This window comes from Achroia grisella, unplaced genomic scaffold (assembly GCF_030625045.1).
Source record: "Achroia grisella isolate CSIRO2021 unplaced genomic scaffold, CSIRO_AGI_Agris_v1 utg241, whole genome shotgun sequence".
Lineage (NCBI taxonomy): Eukaryota > Metazoa > Arthropoda > Insecta > Lepidoptera > Pyralidae > Achroia > Achroia grisella.
This window is the reverse complement of record NW_026712734.1, coordinates 2,856,926-2,877,049: the sequence shown is the minus strand read 5'-3', so window position 1 is coordinate 2,877,049 and position 20,124 is coordinate 2,856,926. Positions and strand designations below refer to the sequence as shown.

At 34.4% G+C, this 20,124-nt stretch overlaps 2 protein-coding genes across 4 annotated transcripts; both read right to left on the bottom strand.

The window, feature by feature from the left end:
* Positions 1-6,381: 6,381 nt before the first annotated feature.
* On the bottom strand, positions 6,382-8,485 carry LOC131842596 (uncharacterized). The gene is made up of 2 exons (XM_059191173.1): positions 8,170-8,485; positions 6,382-7,445 (listed from the first exon to the last, which is right to left on the bottom strand). The coding sequence occupies exons 1-2, from the start codon at positions 8,270-8,272 to the stop codon at positions 7,261-7,263; spliced, it is 288 nt and encodes a 95-aa protein (XP_059047156.1). The 5' UTR covers positions 8,273-8,485; the 3' UTR covers positions 6,382-7,260.
* Positions 8,486-12,181: 3,696 nt separating this feature from the next.
* On the bottom strand, positions 12,182-19,810 carry LOC131842485 (luc7-like protein 3). Of its 3 annotated transcripts, none has more exons than XM_059191023.1 (9): positions 19,487-19,810; positions 18,179-18,374; positions 18,011-18,108; positions 17,502-17,653; positions 17,074-17,211; positions 16,593-16,838; positions 15,863-15,963; positions 15,537-15,619; positions 12,182-15,331 (listed from the first exon to the last, which is right to left on the bottom strand). In XM_059191023.1, the coding sequence occupies exons 1-8, from the start codon at positions 19,589-19,591 to the stop codon at positions 15,573-15,575; spliced, it is 1,083 nt and encodes a 360-aa protein (XP_059047006.1). In that variant the 5' UTR covers positions 19,592-19,810; the 3' UTR covers positions 12,182-15,331; positions 15,537-15,572. The 3 variants fall into 3 exon arrangements, with proteins under 3 accessions (XP_059047006.1, XP_059047005.1, XP_059047004.1); XM_059191022.1 differs by having other exon boundaries at positions 12,182-12,622; XM_059191021.1 differs by having other exon boundaries at positions 12,182-15,619.
* Positions 19,811-20,124: the final 314 nt, after the last annotated feature.

The following is a 20,124-nucleotide window of genomic DNA, read 5'->3' as shown; positions in this document are numbered from 1 at the left end:
CTAACTGACTCATTCATTCTTAACATAACTTAACTAACTTAACTAAAGCTACTAACGGATGTTAGTTTTTCAGAAGCATTCATTATGAATGACCCTTATTTCGTCCAGTAGACAATAAGTAGATATCTGAAACGACAATGATGCATTAAAATCTAAAATTCTGTTATACATACACCAAAATAGGTGTTGTATAAATTCTCAATTTTATCCCAAAACATTACACAGTGCTAGATTTATTGGTTATAAAATATTTCTCACATAAAATATTTTATAACCAAAAACTCTCATGGAAATAAATAACTAAAAGGGTCATTTTGTGTGTGATACTAAAACACGGGAATGTATAAAGGACGTGTACTTGCATTAACGCGCTCCGGATAATTATTCGATACAATCCAGGCACCTAATAGCTGTACCTAATTATTTTTATGTGACCCAAACATTTAGGTTTCGGGAGAAGGGACTGTCCGTAAATGTACCCATTGCTTGATTTTTTTTTATTTGAGTGGAATAGCAAATAAGCTGACGGCACATTTAAAGGAAAATTATAATCGTCGCCTATATAGTTGTACATAAGTTACAAGGACATTATATTGCCATTGATGCCCTCGGTACCTGTAGTGCCATTTCGTACTAAGGTGTTTTTTATTTGTAATCGATGGTAATGAAATTATGTAACAACTTACGCAGGCGAGGCACCTGTGGAGGATGTTAAGATGAGCATGACTCATGCTCATCTTTACATCCTCCATCCTCATGCTGCATAAGTTAGTTCAGGTCAAGTCAAGTCAGCGCATCGTGGCAAATTCACCAGGAATTTAACACAGGTGGATATTTGTGGAGATCAACCTACCATTGAATTAGTTAAATTAATTTTATTATTTTGCAATTTCCCAATATGTCATTTAAGTAGATTACACAAAAATGTAATAAAATGATTGTCGATTGATGGATACTTGTATATAATAGTAATTAATATCCACTTCCCCCATGACTAAGGTGTTATGTCTCCACAGCCTGTTACTTCACTGCCATGTGAGATCCTTCAAAATTAGAAGCTACTTGGCGCCAGAAATAAGTAAACCCAAACATACATGATGACGCATATGTACAAAATTTATCTCTTTAATAATTTCAATAGTGTTAAACTATGGTTTGAATGGATGTCGTAAGTTTCTGATAAACGCGGTTTCAATTCCTGCACAACATGCAATTTGTATAATATGTACGAAGTAGCTGTGCCCGCGGTTTCATCCGCATGAAATTTATAGCGTATATGTTATTCTGATGTATAAGCTGTATTAATGTAAAATTTCATCAAAATCCGTTCAGTAGATTTTGCGTTAAAGAATAACAAACATTCATTAATACTCACAAACTTTCGCGTTTATAATATTATTGAGATAAGATTAATCGTGTATGCTATTTGTGTTAATCACATTATAGTGAGGTGAAAGGTTTTAACAAATTCTCTCGCATACAAAATACTCCTGCTGCCTCCCTAAATGAGGCTCCTACAGTAAAGTTATTAATCTGGTTAAGAACTTTTGTAAGTAATTATCTACTGGCGTCGTCATAAGAAATAATCCGAGTTGTCAGAGACGCCGTGTCACTCCTCTTATTAACTTGTTACAATTCGTCAGACGAATTTAAATAAACTAATTTCCAAGTTACTATTGTTTGTTCTAATATTTCAAGATTATGTATTTTCCGATTTCAACTTTTCCGATTTTTTGACATTTCCGATCTGACATTGGCCGATATTGTGTATTTTGGTATCTAATGCTTAATTTATTTTGACTATTCTTTTGTAGTAACTCAAACAGTAAAGGAAACAGACGGTGTGCTATTAATATTAGATATATTTAATTAAAAATGACAGTAAATAAATAAAAATACCCGGGTAATTAATGTTGATAATAAAATTTTGGGATTAGATATATAAATGAATGATGCTGCGGAAATTCTGCGAGTATTATGGGAACCTTTAAGCCAGGTACGATACGGGACAGTCTTACCGTTTTTTTATGTATTTAGTATTGTATGTTAAAAATTTTATATAAAATAACTTATTACTGACTATATTTAATTAACGATACTATCAAATTATGACTTCTCCTTTGATGAAAAATAAGCAATATAAATTAGTGCACTACATTGTACAGTGTTTTAAAAGCTAAATATAAGTGCTACCTACCTATCTACCCTATTAAAGGTTATGGAGCGTGAACAATTCAGTAGATAGCATATACTTAAGAGGAAAACTCGATCGGTTAAGCTTCATGCCGCGCCACTACGTGTATTAGCATAATCAATTCGACTGTATTGATTACTAACTTCGGGCCGCGGCTTCATGTTACTACGATTGATGATAAAAAGTAGTTAATGTCGTCATCCTGATATAAGGTTCAATATTTCATTATGATTAAGGCGTGAAAGCAAAATCTTAGGACAGTTAACACAGCGTCACCTAGTCCCAAGTTAAGCAGAGATTGTGTTATGGGTATAAAACAAATGATATTACAAATATTTTGTAAATCATATATAACATCCATCCATCTGGGAGTTTTATAGAAAACTACATACATACATAAGTTTTCTAAAACTCCCAGACAGATACAAATAATCTTATTCATGAATTTTTTTTTTTTTTATACAACGCGTGTGGCAATCAAGCATACGGCGCATCTGATGGTACATGGTTACCGTAACCTATGAACGCCTGAAACACCAGGGGTATTACTTGCGCGTTGCTGACCCTTAAAAAACCTTAATATACCCTTCTTGAAAAACCCCATGCTGTAGTCTCGTGGGAAAACCTCGGCAGGAAGTTCATTTCACAATCTAAGTGTACGCGGGAGGAAACTCCTCTGAAACCGCACTGTTCGGGACCACTTAGGTTCCAGCGTGTGGGGATGAATTCTCTGTCGATGGCGAGCGGTGCGGTGGTAGAAGATGGCTGTCGGCATCATGTCGAACAATTCCTCAGAACACAGTCCGTTGTATAATCGGTAGAACACACAAAGCGAGGCGAAGTCTCGCCTCAAGCTGAGTGGCTCGTTACCGCCAGAGAGATTGGGACCATCGACAATTCTCATAGTACGTCTCTGAACCGAGTCAAATGGACCGAGCTGGTATCCAGGTGCTCCCGCCCAAAGATGAGAGCAGTACTCCATGTGCGGCCGAACCTATGACTTATATAAGAGAAGTCTCTGGTCCGCAGTGAAGTACCGCTCTATTGAGCACACCGAGCTTCTTGGACGCCAGCTTTATCTTTGTTACATATGTTAGAATGTGTATGTAAAAGTTATATTGCGCGGAAATTTAGTTATAGTAAAATTGTATTGTAATATAGATAGGTATGTAACTTCTTATTTAGGAAGTTTAGGAAATGTTTAGGTCCCAAATAAAGGAAACTGATTGATAATATGTATTGCAAGTGCAATTATTATGATATAGTATAGTATAGTATATATATAACAGATATAATAAATATATATATAAACGAAGTTTTCATTCACTAACTAGCTTCTGCTGACTGCTTCGCTTATGTTCTTTGTCCCAATTTACATCTTTCTGGAACCAAGGTTTAGGTTAGACATTGACGAGACAGTGAGTGATGCCTTTTCTTTTTATATAAGAAACTAGTAGAGCCCGCGATTTCGTCCACTTGTACATTTGTAGGCGCAATCGAATTAATTTATATATTAAAATAATAGAACATAAGATTAAAGCTAATTGCCATCACGTTTATAATCTTACAACTATTCCATACATTAGATATTATTGTTTTTATATATTATTTATAAATAGGTATATTCTGATATTATTTGTTAAAGAAAGTAAGACTGATCAAATCAAAGATGCTGATATCAAAGATGTTGATATCAGCATCTTTGATTTGACAAAAATGAGTTCAGAAATGCAACTCGAGTAGTAAAGAACAAAAACTACAAGCATGGCTTACACACACCACCGGATTTACAAAAAGAAGGACTCAACGACGGGTGGACTCTCTATCGACGATATTATATAGGAAATCATTTATATGGTGATGTGTATCCATAATTCTTTCAATATTATACAGGCATATATTGAAGATAATTAAGATGTATAGTGCTTAAATTGGTATAGTATCAACTATACTAAACATTACTGCATTAAATACAGTAATGATTACCGAAGGTAAGATGATTAGAGGTATACATTGTAGATATATTTTTATTCTTATTTATCTGCTACTATCGTAAAATAAGAAAAAAATATTAGAATTCCCACTAAACTCTAAAAAAATTTTATCAATTGGCTGCCTGACTTTAGAAAAGGGTTGTCCAAACCAAAACGTCCAAAGCAAAAAGCAGTGATAAAGTATACAATAAGCTCTACCTCTTTCGAGATTGAACTAATCGTTTCAACACAGTGAAAGATGTAAATACCGGGTTTGATTTCTCACAACAATGTTGTGAGAAATCAAACCCGCGACCATCAGAACATTCAGAACTGAAGCGGTGCGTTAAACCGCTAGACCACCGAGGCCGTCAGAAATAATTTCATTTATGACATCTGCTAGACTTTTTACATAAATTATTCTGTAAATGTAAAATACGGTATTTACATCTTTCACTGTGTTGAAACGATTAGTTCAATCTGGAAAGAGGTAGAGCTTATTGTATACTTTATCACTGCTTTTTGCTTTGGACGTTTTGGTTTGGACAACCCTTTTCTAAAGTCAGGCAGCCAATTGATTAAATTTTTTTAGAGTTTAGTAGGAATTCTAATATTTTTTTCTTATTTTACGATAGTAGCAGATAAGTAAGAATAAAAATATATCTACAATGTATACCTCTAATTATCTTACCTTCGGTAAACATTACTGTATTTAATGCAGTAATGTTTAGTATAGTTGATACTATACCAATTTAAGCACTATACAGTCCGAAATAAATATGTATTTCTTAATTATCTTTAATATATGCCTGTATAATATTGAAAGAATTATGGATACACATCACCATATAAATGATTTCCTATATAATATCGTCGATAGAGAGTCCACCCGTCGTTGAGTCCTTCTTTTTGTAAATCCGGTGGTGTGTGTAAGCCATGCTTGTAATTTTTGTCCTTTACTACTCGAGTTGCATTTCTGAACTCATTTTTGAGATCAAATCAAAGATGCTGATATCAACATCTTTGATATCAGCATCTTTGATTTGATCAGCCTTACTTTCTTTAACAAATAATATCAGAATATACCTATTTATAAATAATATATAAAAACAATAATATCTAATGTATGGAATAGTTGTAAGATTACAAACGTGATGGCAATTAGCTTTAATCTTATGTTCTATTATTTTAATATATAAATTAATTCGATTGCGCCTACAAATGTACAAGTGGACGAAATCGCGGGCTCTACTAGTTTCTTATATAAAAATAAAGGCATCACTCACTGTCTCGTCAATGTCTAACCTAAACCTTGGTTCCAGAAAGATGTAAATTGGGACAAAGAACATAAGCGAAGCAGTCAGCAGAAGCTAGTTAGTGAATGAAAACTTCGTCTATATATATATATATATATATTTATTATATCTGTTATATATATACTATACTATACTATATCATAATAATTGCACTTGCAATACATATTATCAATCAGTTTCCTTTATTTGGGACCTAAACATTTCCTAAACTTCCTAAATAAGAAGTTACATATCTATCTATATTACAATACAATTTTATGTAATATTATGTTATCTGTGCTATAACTAAATTTCCGCGCAATATAACTTTTACATACACATTCTAAACTCAATATCTAAATAAAGGCGGCAAGCGAAGCGACTTATAAAAAGCCCGCTCGGGAGCTCCATGCGCCATACAAACTGGCAGCTTGCGAATCGATTGAGCAACAGGTCTCTGTATACTAAGGTCACGGGTGTTCAGATAAATAGCAGGCGGGGGTCACTGGTTCGTGAGCTCGCACATTCGTGACCACAAATCATTTCCAAAACGATGAAAATGTTAGAACATTGTATATTAATTTTATGCATTTGTACTTGTACTGTTAAAGTTATACGATTTCATTGAACAAGAAACTCGCGTATTTCCCATTCTCATGGATATTTTGCAACATCCTCTTTTAGTGCAGTGTTTCATAATTCTAGACACAGAAATTTCAACTGAGTACTTAGTTGATGACTGCTTCACGACAGTAGGTACACACAGTCAGATATAGTGGTAGATAGGATGCCTAAATACATCCAACGTATCCAATATATCTCCTATATACAAGTAACAGTTAGCTGTTTCCATTAAATAACCTCACAATTTGGAACAAAAAATATTTATTTCCGACAATAATAATTATTTCCGCTTTAACAAAACCCTTAATTACACACAACAGATTGCTCCCATTTATAAAGCTTCATCCCAAGGCACCAATCCGCAAGTTTCCTACTTTTTCTCGCGGGTGAATTGATTGAGCAGAAAAAATTCAATTAGAGAAAACGATCGCACACGTCGGCTAAATCAGGATCCTCTACAAAATTCCCGATTCCCGTGCGTGAATATCTATAATGGGATTACGAATGTAAGATTGTGTCCTCGCTATATACAGAATACTGTGTATTTGATATAGGTATCTAATAGTAAATTAGATTTTTAAGAATTAGTATGCATATTTGTAAGTATTGTTCTTTATTCATATTTAATAATTTATAATTCTTATATAACATACTAGCTACTCGCCCCGGCTTCGCAAAGGTGTACATGTATTATATAGGTATATATAAAACTTCCTCTTGCATCAATCTATCTATTAAAAAAATCAGATCCAAAATCCGTTGCATAGTTTTAATTATTTAAGCATACATAATGACAGAGAGCCATATCAACTTTGTTTTATACTATGTAATAATGAAGACTGATCAAAATAATACTAGTAGGCGCCTGATAACTGCGGCCTATAAGCAACTACAACGCCCAAGGGGGAAGGGGACTGTTAGTAAATGATCACATTGCTAGCAATGTACTATGTCAGGTTGACCTCTATTTGCGGTTCCACCTGGAAACCATTGTGATAAGTTCCTGAATTTGTCATGTTGGGCTAACTGATCTAACCTCATGATCATTTTATCATTCCCCATTGGTGCCTTGTTAGTGCAGGCGAGTAATATATTTCTAACACTTGAAATATACATATTTAATATCATTGAAAGTATATTATATATTAAAGTGATATTTTCACAAAAGTGATTACTAGGTCTTTAATCTGTCAAATTGTATTGCTAATATATCTGGGGTCCTTATTAATGCTGATGGCATATTAATTCCAGCTGGAGTCTGCATATTGTGCACAAAAATGTCGGAGCCATCTGGTCTCCAAGCTGAAAATGTTGCATGGAGAGTTGATTGTTCATATGTCAGTATATTGCAGGATTCACCTAAAAATAAAGAAAATTTATAAGAAGGTATATATAATAAGCCAGTAGTCTCACTTATGTTACAAGATTGTAAAGTTTTAGCATAATATTGCCTTGCCTCTCATATAACAAACACTGCCATATTGTGGCAAAATTAAATCTGTTGCTATCATTTAATTTCAATCGGTAATAGTAATTAACTTTATAAGTGATAAGACTAAAGATAATTAGGCTAACACTAACCAAAACTTAACTTGCATGTATGCTGTAATATTCAGTGATGTACATTTATATATATATATATAAATGATTAACATAAGCAATATTTAGCCCTCCACCGATGTGTTTTTTTAAGATCAGTTGGAAGGTACATTACAGGCACCTATGGTATGTCTATAACTGTATGACTAGGAGAGATTAGAATATTCAATCTCTTTTGTATCACCTGTAAATTACTCACAATTGTAGTTGCTTTAAATATGTATATAATAGTAATTATTTAAAGCTGGGGGAGATTTTTTGTAGTACTAATAGACCCACTACTAGCAACTTAACATATCAGTTTCTGACCTCTATGCTAACCAGCCTGCCTTTATTGTTATCCTATTATACCCGACTAGTGCTATTTCAAATGTGACATATGTGAACAAATACGTGTGAGAGCTATTTATTCCTTAAGTTCATATTGCAGGTTATAACATTGGATCAGATCACTTTATGGCTACCGAATGTTCAAGAATCTTACCAGATAACTCGTGCAATGTCCTCAGAAAGTCTTCTCTTAGCTCGGCTCTAGCTTTTTGCTCTTTCATTTTCGTTTCATCCTCAGTTTCAGTTTCGGGCGGCATTGTTAACAATTATTAGTTAAATAAAAAATAACCTCTAAGAATAAAGAGTTCACTTTACAAGACTTATTACTTACAAAAGCAATATAATGAAGTAGTAGAAGTGCAATATTTCAATTCAAATATACTAAAATTTCTGTACTGGTTTTTAAAACTAGAGACTATGATTATTATACTGAGTCTTTGTTTACAAAATAACAAACAAGACTGTGGAAGCAAAACGTCAACGGCAAGATGACATATCCATCTGACAGTGACACTAAGACTTGACAGACTGTTGTATGTATGTTATGCTGGATTTACACAATACTTGTTAATACATACCATCACGACTGTTATCCCTGTTGGTATAGTCAGAGTAATTGTCAACTATTCAGTTCTTAATCATTTTATTATATAATTAAGTGCAATACTGACATAGAATTAGTATGATTACGACACATAAGCATTAGCGGCCTGTCTCATCTATTTCAGCTGCCAAGCCGTGTTACATGGTGCTTCATCAACATCATAGTCCTTCAAAACGGCCACTTTTGAAAGGCACTATAGTCCCTAAATGATGATGTGGTTGTTCTTGTATATATGTAGGTCACGGTTCCCACTTATCCTCAGTTGGACGTCATTTTGTTTGGAAAAATATACAATAATCGATTACCATACTAGTTAGATATATTTCATTCGGTTCTATATCGTATAAAACTTGGAAAGCGGAATAATCCGCACATAACAGACATTTATATTTGTCAATATATTATATCTATGAAAATTATTAGGTAATTGACACAACCGAGTGTTAACTACGGGTACTAGGTAGGTACATATAAATTGCAAAACAATCCAATCTGTACCAAAAATATTAAATTACAAACCTCTGTTAAGGTTAAGGTTTTGTGAGTAAAATATTTACGACCCAACCTTGATTCCCATGAGATACAACCGTACAATAGGTCTAGTTATATGCCAAATATGACATGGGATCTACATAGTCATGACTCGGTTCTCAAGGGTATATCCCCTGAGAATAGTCGCCACCAGACGTCCAAATTTTACCAAACGAGTGTTACGCCCTCCAAATGTATATGTAAGGGTCTACTTACTTACTTTTAATCAGTCAGGTAGAATAGTTATAGTCTAAGGGAAAATATATACACAATAGAAGATAATATTAATTTAGCTTCACGACTGTTGTGCTAGCTGGGGTAGTCAGAGGCATTGTCGGGGCGTGGGTCGGGCAACCTCCTAGTATGGGCCTGCCATTGGGAGGCTTCCCCATCCTCGTGGATACGTCCGCGGGGAACGGTGGCCGAGCAATGGTTTGGTTCTGGTACGCCCCGGGCGGGATAGTAGTCGTTCCTTCGGGATACGGCTACTATGTCGGCCAGTAGCCCGGCAGGTTGGGCGTGTTCGCGGTTTCCCATGCCTCGACAAGGTCGAGGCTGCCGGAGCCGGCGAACCCCCCCAACTTTCTCTTCGTTTTTATTTTTTGGTTGTTTCTTCTTATTTTGTTTTCGTTTGTTTTGTCTTCTTTTTATTTGTTTTAATTTATTTTGGTTTTTATTTGTCTTTGGTTGTTTGTCTGTCTTTTTCTGTCTTTTGTCTTTGCTGTCTTTTTGGTTGTTCTTCTTTTTTCTTTCTTCGTCGTTGGTGGCAGGAGGTCGGGACCACACCCGTTAAAAGGAACAATACAACTCATGGCTGAACGGAAAAGTATATTACCCCAGGGAGGTACCGGTCGCTCTGCGGCCGGAGAATCCTCCCCCACCGCACCGGATTTGCCGGGGGTGGGCCGTCCCACGTACTCTGGGGGGGACACGAACAGCGATGAGGAAAAGTACCAGAGGAAGCTGATGAGGAAGTACGGGGCCGTCAACTATCTCGAGGCCCTCGAACTGCACGTGGCGGACATGGACTCGGAATGCACAGGGTCCTCAATGTCATTCCGGTCCGATGACAACCTTGGGGAGGCGAGAGGGAGTACCTCGCCCCCGCCGGGGAGGTTTTAGGGTCTGGAGGTGGCGTGCAGAGACTGTTCCCTGCACGCCTAGATGGAGGTCCCTTCGATGGGAACCATGCCGGTGGTCTTGGTGAATGCTTTGCGTATCCCATGGCCACGGCGATTATGTCGAGGAGGAACAGTCGTCAGGTTTTTAGCAGGTAGGAGTCCGGCAGTATCCATTCTTCCCTAAGGGAATGGTTCTCCATGATGGATTTTCCTGACGTGAAAAAAAAAAAAAAAAAAAGTCAGAGGCATTGTCAACTTTCAGCGTTAGCCATAACATTCAATATGCCCACATTTCATCTGGTATATAGAACGCAACGTGGCAATAAACGAGCCTACCGCAGCAGCAGATTAATTTAGATTGTTATCAGTGTTTACATCACCGAAATGTTAGTCAAGAGATTGAATTTATACAAAGTTTTGGTTTGTGACGCACATATTATAAATCGCAACCTTTAGAGTCGAAACCAAGGCAAGATGTTTCGAAAAAAAATACTACAATAAAATATTTTTATATCTGAACTGACCCATAGGATCCCAGCTATACTTACCCAAAATACCAAGATTCGAATCGAGCTCAAGCTTATCGAATTTCGGCTCAATTGAACAATACGCCGGGTAAAGAAACGGCAAAAGTAAATAAGGAAAACCTTTGTCGCAGGAACAAACATCGGTCCAAAGTTTCTCGCACGTTCCCGCAATGTGTTTTTTCATGTTTATTCGTTGTTTTTGCCGGTTCAAAGGGCTTTCGTTGTACAGTAGAATGTAACAAATGAAGTACATTCCGCGGCAACAAAGGTATCAAGGTGACACAGGTGTGTAATATAAAGATGTAATGCTTTGGAATGGGACTCTTTAGCGGAGATTGATCTCCTCAGCTTTACCTTCATGTTGTATCTACCTACACATATTATACGCAGGGTGGAAAATTATAATAATAATCTCAGAACAATTCACACAGCGCTATCCAGACCCATGTTAAAGTAGGTAAAGTCTGTGTTATGGGTACTAGATAACTGATACAAGCACATAGATTTTTATTTTCGTAAATACATACATATTATAAATGGAAAACACCCAGATCAATACAAACAATCATACTCATGAATGCAAATGTTTGTGCAGTGCGAGGAATCGAACCCGCGACCATCGGAAGTAAGGCAGTGTTCTAAACCGCTAGACCACTGAGGCCGTTAATTATGACTGATTTATGATTGCATTCACCTATTTATAAAAGCCTACATTGCGTTAAAACCTGTATTTTTATTCATATATTTATATAGTTATGTACTTTGAATGACAAGCAGACGGTCCAGCCATGGTAAGTAGTGTTCGTCGTTCAGAACAGCAACTACGAGCATCACGTTGTGACGCTTGTGATACTGCTCATGGGTTGTCATTCCAAAGGACTAAAATGTCATGTAACTTATAGTGTTATTTAATTTCCTTGTTTCGCCTTTCACCCAGAACCCAGGTTACAAAGCCGTCATGCTTGTGAACGAGTGCTGCTTGTAGTGACTGGTCTGCTCTAATAACTACAACTGATTTTAAGCAGTTGATTGTGTATTCTAATGAATTATTGCTAGTTTATATTCACACATTTCAACTTAAAAATGTAAAGTTATAATATTTATTTAAAAGAGTGACACGCAAATTTCGATCGATAAAAAAAAGTATGGGTATTACAAAACAAGCTGCTTGGCGGCTGAATGTTGGAGTAGAGTAACTGAGTCTCAGCGACAACTCTTATAAAGTCTTCATAATTATTTTCTTGGTAAAAGAGAGATAGGGAAAATATTCCTAGATTTCTGTCGTTTCTTTTCTCAGTTGACTTTTTCAGTTACGTTACATTCTATTGACTAATCGAGTATCCTCATCTTGCACTATGTTTACATTTCTTAAATAAAACAACATTTTATATTATATTTTTATTTTTTGAAATTATTTCCTATCGAATTCACACTTTGAATACGTGACAAAATAAATCATATTAACATTGCAATTAAATTAAATAAAAATAATTTGATAAATACCTGAATGTCTCCATAGTGGGAACTGGTATACAATAAGTGACCTCCCTAGGGATCGAAGTCTTAGAGGTAGTTACACATTACAAACATTAATTGTCTAAATGGAAATAAAGTCCTAATAGGACTACATGCATTTAACTAACGTATATTTTGGAATCATTAGCTAACAATCATTATCTTATGTATGCATTAGATATATGTGACTATTCTATGTCACCTCGAGACCGTGGATGCAGAGTCGATTATTTTGCCGTCTTCAGTGTCTTAATTTGATAAGTACCTCATTGTAGCAGCGCAGGCCGGGGTTCTTCAACGGATTGCCAACTGAAAAGTCCATCGAGCAAGCTAGTAAGGAGCGTTTGTGCTGCAAAATACTTAGAATGGACTGCAATCAATGACTAACATGAAATAAACAAAATTATTTACAGTGTATTTACTAATTTGAGTACATTATTACATTTTTAAGTGACAGGTAAAAGAATTTGAAATATATAGACCCCACTGTAAAAAAACTAAAATGTTTTTTCTGTGTAAGTATGAATGTTCGGATTTTTTGGGTAACATTGGTGGATTTTAATGAATGAGATGTCGTTAAATTCCACTAAATTATTGTGGGAGTAATATTGACTGAATGAATAGTCATCATTACAAATATGGCGGTCATAAACTAACAAAATCTTAGTGACTCTTTAAACCAAATTGGGTCTCTTATACACATGTTAAGTATAACACTTTAATAACAAATCATTGATTGTTCCATTCCAAACGGGTTTGCAGGGTAATTTGTTAATTTAGAAAATGGCATCAAGTTTCTAATATAATCATTTTATTGTTATATAATTTTGAAACAGTATTATTTTGTGAAATGTAATTACGAGGAAACTTGGTGCCATGCATTACAAAGATTGGTACCTGGAAGTACACGGTAGATGATGTGATAACAGCATCCATTATCGTGATACTGGGAGCAAACGGTATGTGCTCCCCTCACATCTCCAAATCATGGCATAGTATGCGATGACAATGTAATGATAAACAAAACTTGGCTGACTAACATTGAACAGAATAGCGGCTAAGTCCTTTGTATATCAGATTTATGCACATTGTGAAGCTGCATTATTATATGACGACGGTGATCTAGCGATTTAGCACACCATCTTACTTCCGACAGTCGCGGGTTCGCTTTCTAGCGCGATGCAAACATTTATATTCATGAGTATGACTGTTTGTATCGATCTGGGTATTTACTATGTATATTATGCATGTACATATTTACAATAAAATGTATTTTAATATTGCTATCAACACAAGCTCTGGTTGGCTTAGGAAAATATGCAGTGGTGTGTGAATTATGCATGGTTATTATTATTCCATATTTTTGTGGAAATAATCTATGATACAGTATAATACGCGGACGTTCAAATTTTTATACTTTAAATATTTGTTTTGTAGACAGTTATAAACAGTGACTAGTAGATAATTGTGTGCCTGGGACTACAGATGTAGACTCTGTTTTCGTTAAAAATATTAATGGAATTGCTTAAGTTACCTTTTGAAGCAAAAAAAATATCTGTGGCATTTTCTAAATTCGTGATATAAGCTACTGCTAAAAATATATAATATATATAATGCTATTATAAAATCATTACAAAATATTGCTAAGAAAATCGATTTCGTCATTCTGATAAACGCTTTTTATGTTTAAATAACGATAACAGTGACGTGTAATCTGTGTAATGTTTATTTAATTATTAAAAGTATAATCTATTTCGGCAACTATATCTTATAGAGGTCTTTATGTGAACAGACGAAGACATATTGACATTTTATCTCTCATAATTATGCTATTTTTAAACACTATTTCTCAAGAAAAAAATTCATCAAAATTTGTTCATACTCAACAAATATCAGGTAACATACATATAAATACTAATCTTAGAAATTGATTGCTAATATTTTATACTTTAAATTTTACCTATAAATTAATAAATAGTAATGGAATAATTTACATTATTTCATTGCAATATATCACAAGTTCATAATATCATGTCATATTCTTTTCATTCATATCAAAACTTTGCTCCGGAGAAAGCCTTGAGCAACTACTTATCCCAGCAAAATATTTCATTCCATTGGGAAAATTAAAAATAACAAAACGTAAAAGCTAGTGCATAAGTTGCTTTCATCGTCCATTAGTGTGTGCCTAATATATTCTCGGGTATAATCAAAGAGGCTACAGATAGACATATATTACAAGGGAATATTACACTACACAATTAGAATCGATTACAGATAACCACAGCATTCATTATGTGAAGGTAAATATTGATTATAGAATAGGCATAAATACATTCAAATACAAGCGCAATAAAAGTAAAACAATCATAGGAAATTAGGTATTGAATGTTATGTATGTTATCTTTGTTTTATCTAAACGAGAATGGAATGTGTTCAGATGACCCCTTTGTTCAATCAACCCCTCCATTCCATAAAGATAGGTGAGGTATTCCGAACATAAATATAACTGAATTGATCTTTATACTAATTGAAAACTAAAAACCCAGGCACATTTATATGTATTAACTTTCTTGTTTTGGCAATAACAAAATATATACATAAATTTGCAGAGTTAGAAAATATAAATATATGGCCTACATTTTTATAGGTAACCTAGAAATACCTGACACATCGCTTACACGCGATCAGCACCAGACGACTGTCAACACTCGACGACGAAAACAATAATTAAGTACCTCAAAAAACGTCGGGGGCTCGTCGAAGAACTTACTGTGACCAAAGCCGCTCACATTAAAACTCCTATGTTTACACCATGGAAGTTATAAAATGTGCAAAGCAATCGCCCAATAAGTCTTCCCTTGTCGGCGCGTGGCAACTATTCAAAATACCAATCAAATACCTGCCAAGTCCGTCGGTGTGACGACAACTACTGAATCGAGAGTGCAATGGGGATCAACATTACTCCCCATTATGTTTGCCATATACCGAAGTTTTATTTTGGTATGCTACATTAAGCTGTAAAACAATGTTCACTTTATTACTTCTCATTGTATCAATATTTACTGGAAAAGGCGTTGGTATTTGGGATAACAGTAAAAAGTGTTAAATAAATAGATCGGTGTGGCAGGGGTCGGGAGGGGTGTTAAATGGTGGAAGGTCGTGTTATGCTTTCAAGAATTTATTCGCAATGTACAGGATAGTCATGTAAACTAATACTTACCGGTTTCAGGCGCTTTTGTGATACCTCAGTCAGTTGCTAATGGCGGTCGCGAGATCGTCTGCGCGACCGCTCGTGGGAAGATTCTGAAACAATATCTTATTAAGCATACGGCATCGGACTAATTGTAACAATGTATTCAATTTGGATTCACTATTTATTTAACCTTTAATAAGTACTACTAGTACCTAAATGTCAATCTTTGTTTATTTAAAAATATATATATATTTAATACAGATATATACTAAATATTAAAAAACCAATTTAATATTTGAGACAAATAAAGATGATTATTTTTAAAACTGAGATGTCTGAGACAAAATACTAACTTCTGTCCTTGCGATGTTTCCGGTCGCGGTCCTTATCGCGATCGCGTTCCCTCTCGCGATCTCGCTCCTCGTGACGTGAACTCTTCTCTTCGCGACTTGATCTGTCGTTAGAAATATATTTATATAATAATAACAATAATAAATCCTGACAATTTATTACATAAATTTGTATTAAACCATATTTATAGAGACGAGCCTATTACTTAGTCAATGATTACTTTAACGACTATGCCTGCCAATAGTTGAACATTTGATAATATCATCTAAATAAACTGAATTAAAAAAAAAGTTTGTTGAATTTCTCGCCAGTTCTTCTCAATTACTATTTACTACACAATTACTAAGTGTAGACAACTGGATGATAGGAAAAAAATATGAATGGTGATGAAAGCAGACCTTATGATAGATAATAGACAATATTAAGTATAATGTATAAGGCTAATACTTTTGTGAATATACCTTTTATATTAATATTTTCTTATCTTTATTTTTTATCTTTCAACCAATTTCAAAAAGATCTTAATTTTAAAACTTACAAGCCAAAAATTAAACCCAATACGGTCTGTATTTTTAGCAATATTTTTATTATTTTTTGGCTTGTAAATTAAGTAATATTTTCAGCAATTCTCTACCAAGTTTATCGATTTGGCTACATATTAGTACAAAACCAATTTCATACTATCTCAAGTATGAAATTGGTTTTGTAGCAAGATAGTAAAGTCCCATTTACCTATGACGTTCCCGGTCTTTATCGCGGTCCCCTCTTTCACTGCGATCCCTGCCCCTCTCCACTCGCTCTCCGTCCCTTTCACGATCTCGCTCCATGCGCTCCCTGTCGCGCCTGTCCGATCCGAGACCGCCTCCACGTGTGCTACGCTCTTTTTCCCTCTCCTCACGGCGTTTCCTCTCTTTTTCTTGTTGTTCTTTTTCACGAGCCTCGTTCATTTCCTCGTATGCTTGACGAAGTTTGAAATATCTAAAAATTACACATTAAGTCAGTTTTATTAAAGGTTTTGAACATGAGCCGAGTATTATTTTATCCATTACAAATAAACAAATTATAATAAATAATTAATTAATAACAAGTAAACATGGATCAAGTGTTAACTCTTTAAAATAAATAAATTCCCAGACATATAAAAAGGCACTTTAAAAAAAGGGTGAGAATATAGTTACAAAATTTTAAATAAATAATACATATAATCACATACCCAACATGTTGTTTTCCCGACAGATGATCATCAATCCTCTGTTGTGCATCTCCAACAATCAGAAATGCACCGCAGACAGGGCATACCTCCATTAGCTTCTCTTGTGCAGCAGCCAACTCCGCAGTCATGGACCAATGGCTAATAAAACATAAAATAATATGTTTTTAACATTCCCTCTCTCTGGCTAGTCCTTAAGTTATTCCATATTTCATATTACAAAAAACATATTCAACAGTCAATTCAATGGAAATTGAAGGAGCAGAAGGAGCTGTTTCACCAAAAACAGAGTGGCTGAAATTGGTGAGATAGAGATACCCATACAACTAGATAGATACAATAATAGTAAGAGTAGATTCTGTATATCTACTCTCTATTATAGTATCAACTTTACTTTAGAAAGGCTATGTTTTGTAAAAGTATAATATTACCTGTTTTCCTGCTGCTTCAAAAGTTGTTCTTTTTCCTCCTTCAGTCTATCACACAGTTTCATTAATCCCTGAGCTTGTTCAACGTCGCCGCGAGTACCTGCCTCTTCTGCCTCTTGCATAAGAGATGCAATCTTGTCTGACAGCAGTGAAACCTACAGTAAATATAAATAAGTTAAAATTTTAATATAACATGTTTATATCAAGATGAGGAACATAGAGGAAATGTTTCTAATAACAATTAATAATTAAGTTCAACAAAAAACACCTTAATATAACAAAATTAATATGGAACCAAAATGGAGAAAGTATGATCAAGTATTCAAATAGTTACAAGTAGAAGATTGTTGGATATGTTACTTTATAAAACCTTTACCAAACGCAGGTCATTTGGTAAAGGTTGTATAAAGTATTGATTTAATGATATAAATACAGATAGCTAGAAATTTATGTATCTTATTTTTATAACAATAATAAAAATGGTTTATGTAATTAAATAAAAACAAGAATACCTGTTCTTGGTTTTTTTCTGTCTGCGCCTGAGTCATTGGAGGACCTTCAGGTTTTGAATTCATTAATTCCAACCTTTGTTTGCCTTTTTGTATTTTTCCTACAAAGAAAAAAATATATTACATATATGTTTGTTTTATATAAATAGGAAAAATATATACTATACTCACTCTCAACCTCACTTATCATGTGCCTACAGTATCGTAGAAACTCCTCCACATACTGAGCCTTCTTATATGTTGTCTCCGTTTTCTCAAATAGATTTTTGACTTCATCATCATGAACTTTAGGACAGATGCCAAGATCAGCTTTTGTATTTACAAATAAGTCATGAGGACAGAACTTGACCATGTAGTATTTGCAGTACTATAATGACAAAAATAATACATTATTATTACAACAAATATGTTACTAACTATAGTTTATAGTTAACTAGTTTAATAATAATAATAAACCTGGACAATTCACATAGTGTCATCTAGTGCGAAACTAAGCAGACATTTTGATGGGGATATATAATAGGCAACTGATAGAAATTGCAAACGAGCATACATAGCATCCAGACCAACATAAACAATCATACTAGTGAATTGATCATGCAAACAATCAAACCCACAAAGGTCGGAAGTAATGTAGCATGCAGACATACAATCACTAGACCACTGAGGTTATAAACTCTTTAACTTCGCTTGTTCCTTTTAGTTTATGTCTGTATTGGTTCTTCAATCTATATCATCCTTAAATTTCATTAAAATCTAGATGTGATTTGTATTATGCTTATAATCAGGATTGTTTAATCAGAGAGATTAAGAATTAAGAAAAACATAGACAATTTTATATGGGTGGTAATGGTATAATGCACCCACATATACTAACTGTATATGCTAGGGGGTTACCAGTGGAGGATGATAATAGAAGAATGAATTTAGGTGACTTAACCCTTCATAGCAAATTCACCAGGAATTCAACACAACAGATTCCAGAGAACCACATGGAAGTCGACCTGACAAGTTACCATTGAAAATCACCCGGCTAGAGACATTTTCATATTAAACTATGTCTAACTAAACTGACCTCATGCTCATTCTATTGTCCTCCACTAATATCAATGTTTAGTGTATAACCATTAGTGCATACATAACTTTATTAAAATCCATATAAAAATGCTTTCACAATAGCTTACTTAACATGCAATTAATATACAATCTTTAGGCTTTGGCTGGGTACAACGGGTAACGGTAGTACTTGAGATTCTCTGAATCTCAAGTACTGCTTGTTCAAAATAGTCGTGCGTCGTCTACACATGAGTCAATTTCTGCAGAATTGTATCTAAAGTAACCCAATTACACATTAAACATATTTTTTTTGAATTTATGTGTTTTGCTAATATACATATAAACAGCCCTCAATTCCAAAACACTAGGTTAGTGTTAGTTCAATAATTTGCTCATAGAGGAAATAATAGAAAAAGCATTTACTTCTGGATCTTCCCAATTAGGCTTCTTGACTTTATCATTTGGATTTGTATTACGGTGCCGTCCCATTAACTCGTCTAACAACTGAGCAGCAGCAAGCACTGCCATTTTTGTAACTTTGGTAACCAAACCTACACTATTGCAATGTGTTTGTCACGTTATTAACGAACATTTACAACGAATAAAATAAGTGTAAATGAGAATTCCTTGTTAAATACAAAGAATTTGGATACTTTGTTGTATTATGCCGTGTAAAAAACACAAAGAAAGATTAAATAAAAGAAGACCGAATATAAGATAAGCACACAGAAGCAATACAGAACCATAAAGGCACAGATGTATCCAGTAATATCCATAGACTATAGTCTTTACATAGACAATTATCACAGATTACATAGCTTTGATTCTCAAAGAATACATTGAGTATACGTATATCGTAGAACAAATAAAATATTTATATAATATACCTAAGCTACCCGACCCGGCTTCGGATGGGTATACATATATTATACATATAAACCTTCCTCTTGAATCACTCTATCTGTTGCTAATAACTGCATTAAAGTAAGTTGCGCAGTTTAGAAGACTTTAGCGAATAAAAAACGGAAACCACTTCATTTTATACTATGTAAAGTTACAGG

Bases quoted from the DNA above. Each gene is read 5' to 3' on its own strand.
- LOC131842596 (XM_059191173.1), bottom strand. From the start codon at position 8,272: ATGCCGCCCGAAACTGAAACTGAGGATGAAACGAAAATGAAAGAGCAA. The intron at 7,446-8,169 runs GTAAGATTCTTG...CTTTATTTTTAG, and splicing joins GACATTGCACGAGTTATCTG to GTGAATCCTGCAATATACTG.
- LOC131842485 (XM_059191021.1), bottom strand. From the start codon at position 19,591: ATGGCAGTGCTTGCTGCTGCTCAGTTGTTAGACGAGTTAATGGGACGG. The intron at 18,375-19,486 runs GTAAATGCTTTT...TTGTCATTATAG, and splicing joins CTAATTGGGAAGATCCAGAA to TACTGCAAATACTACATGGT. The intron at 18,109-18,178 runs GTGAGTATAGTA...TTTTCTTTGTAG, and splicing joins CATGATAAGTGAGGTTGAGA to GAAAAATACAAAAAGGCAAA.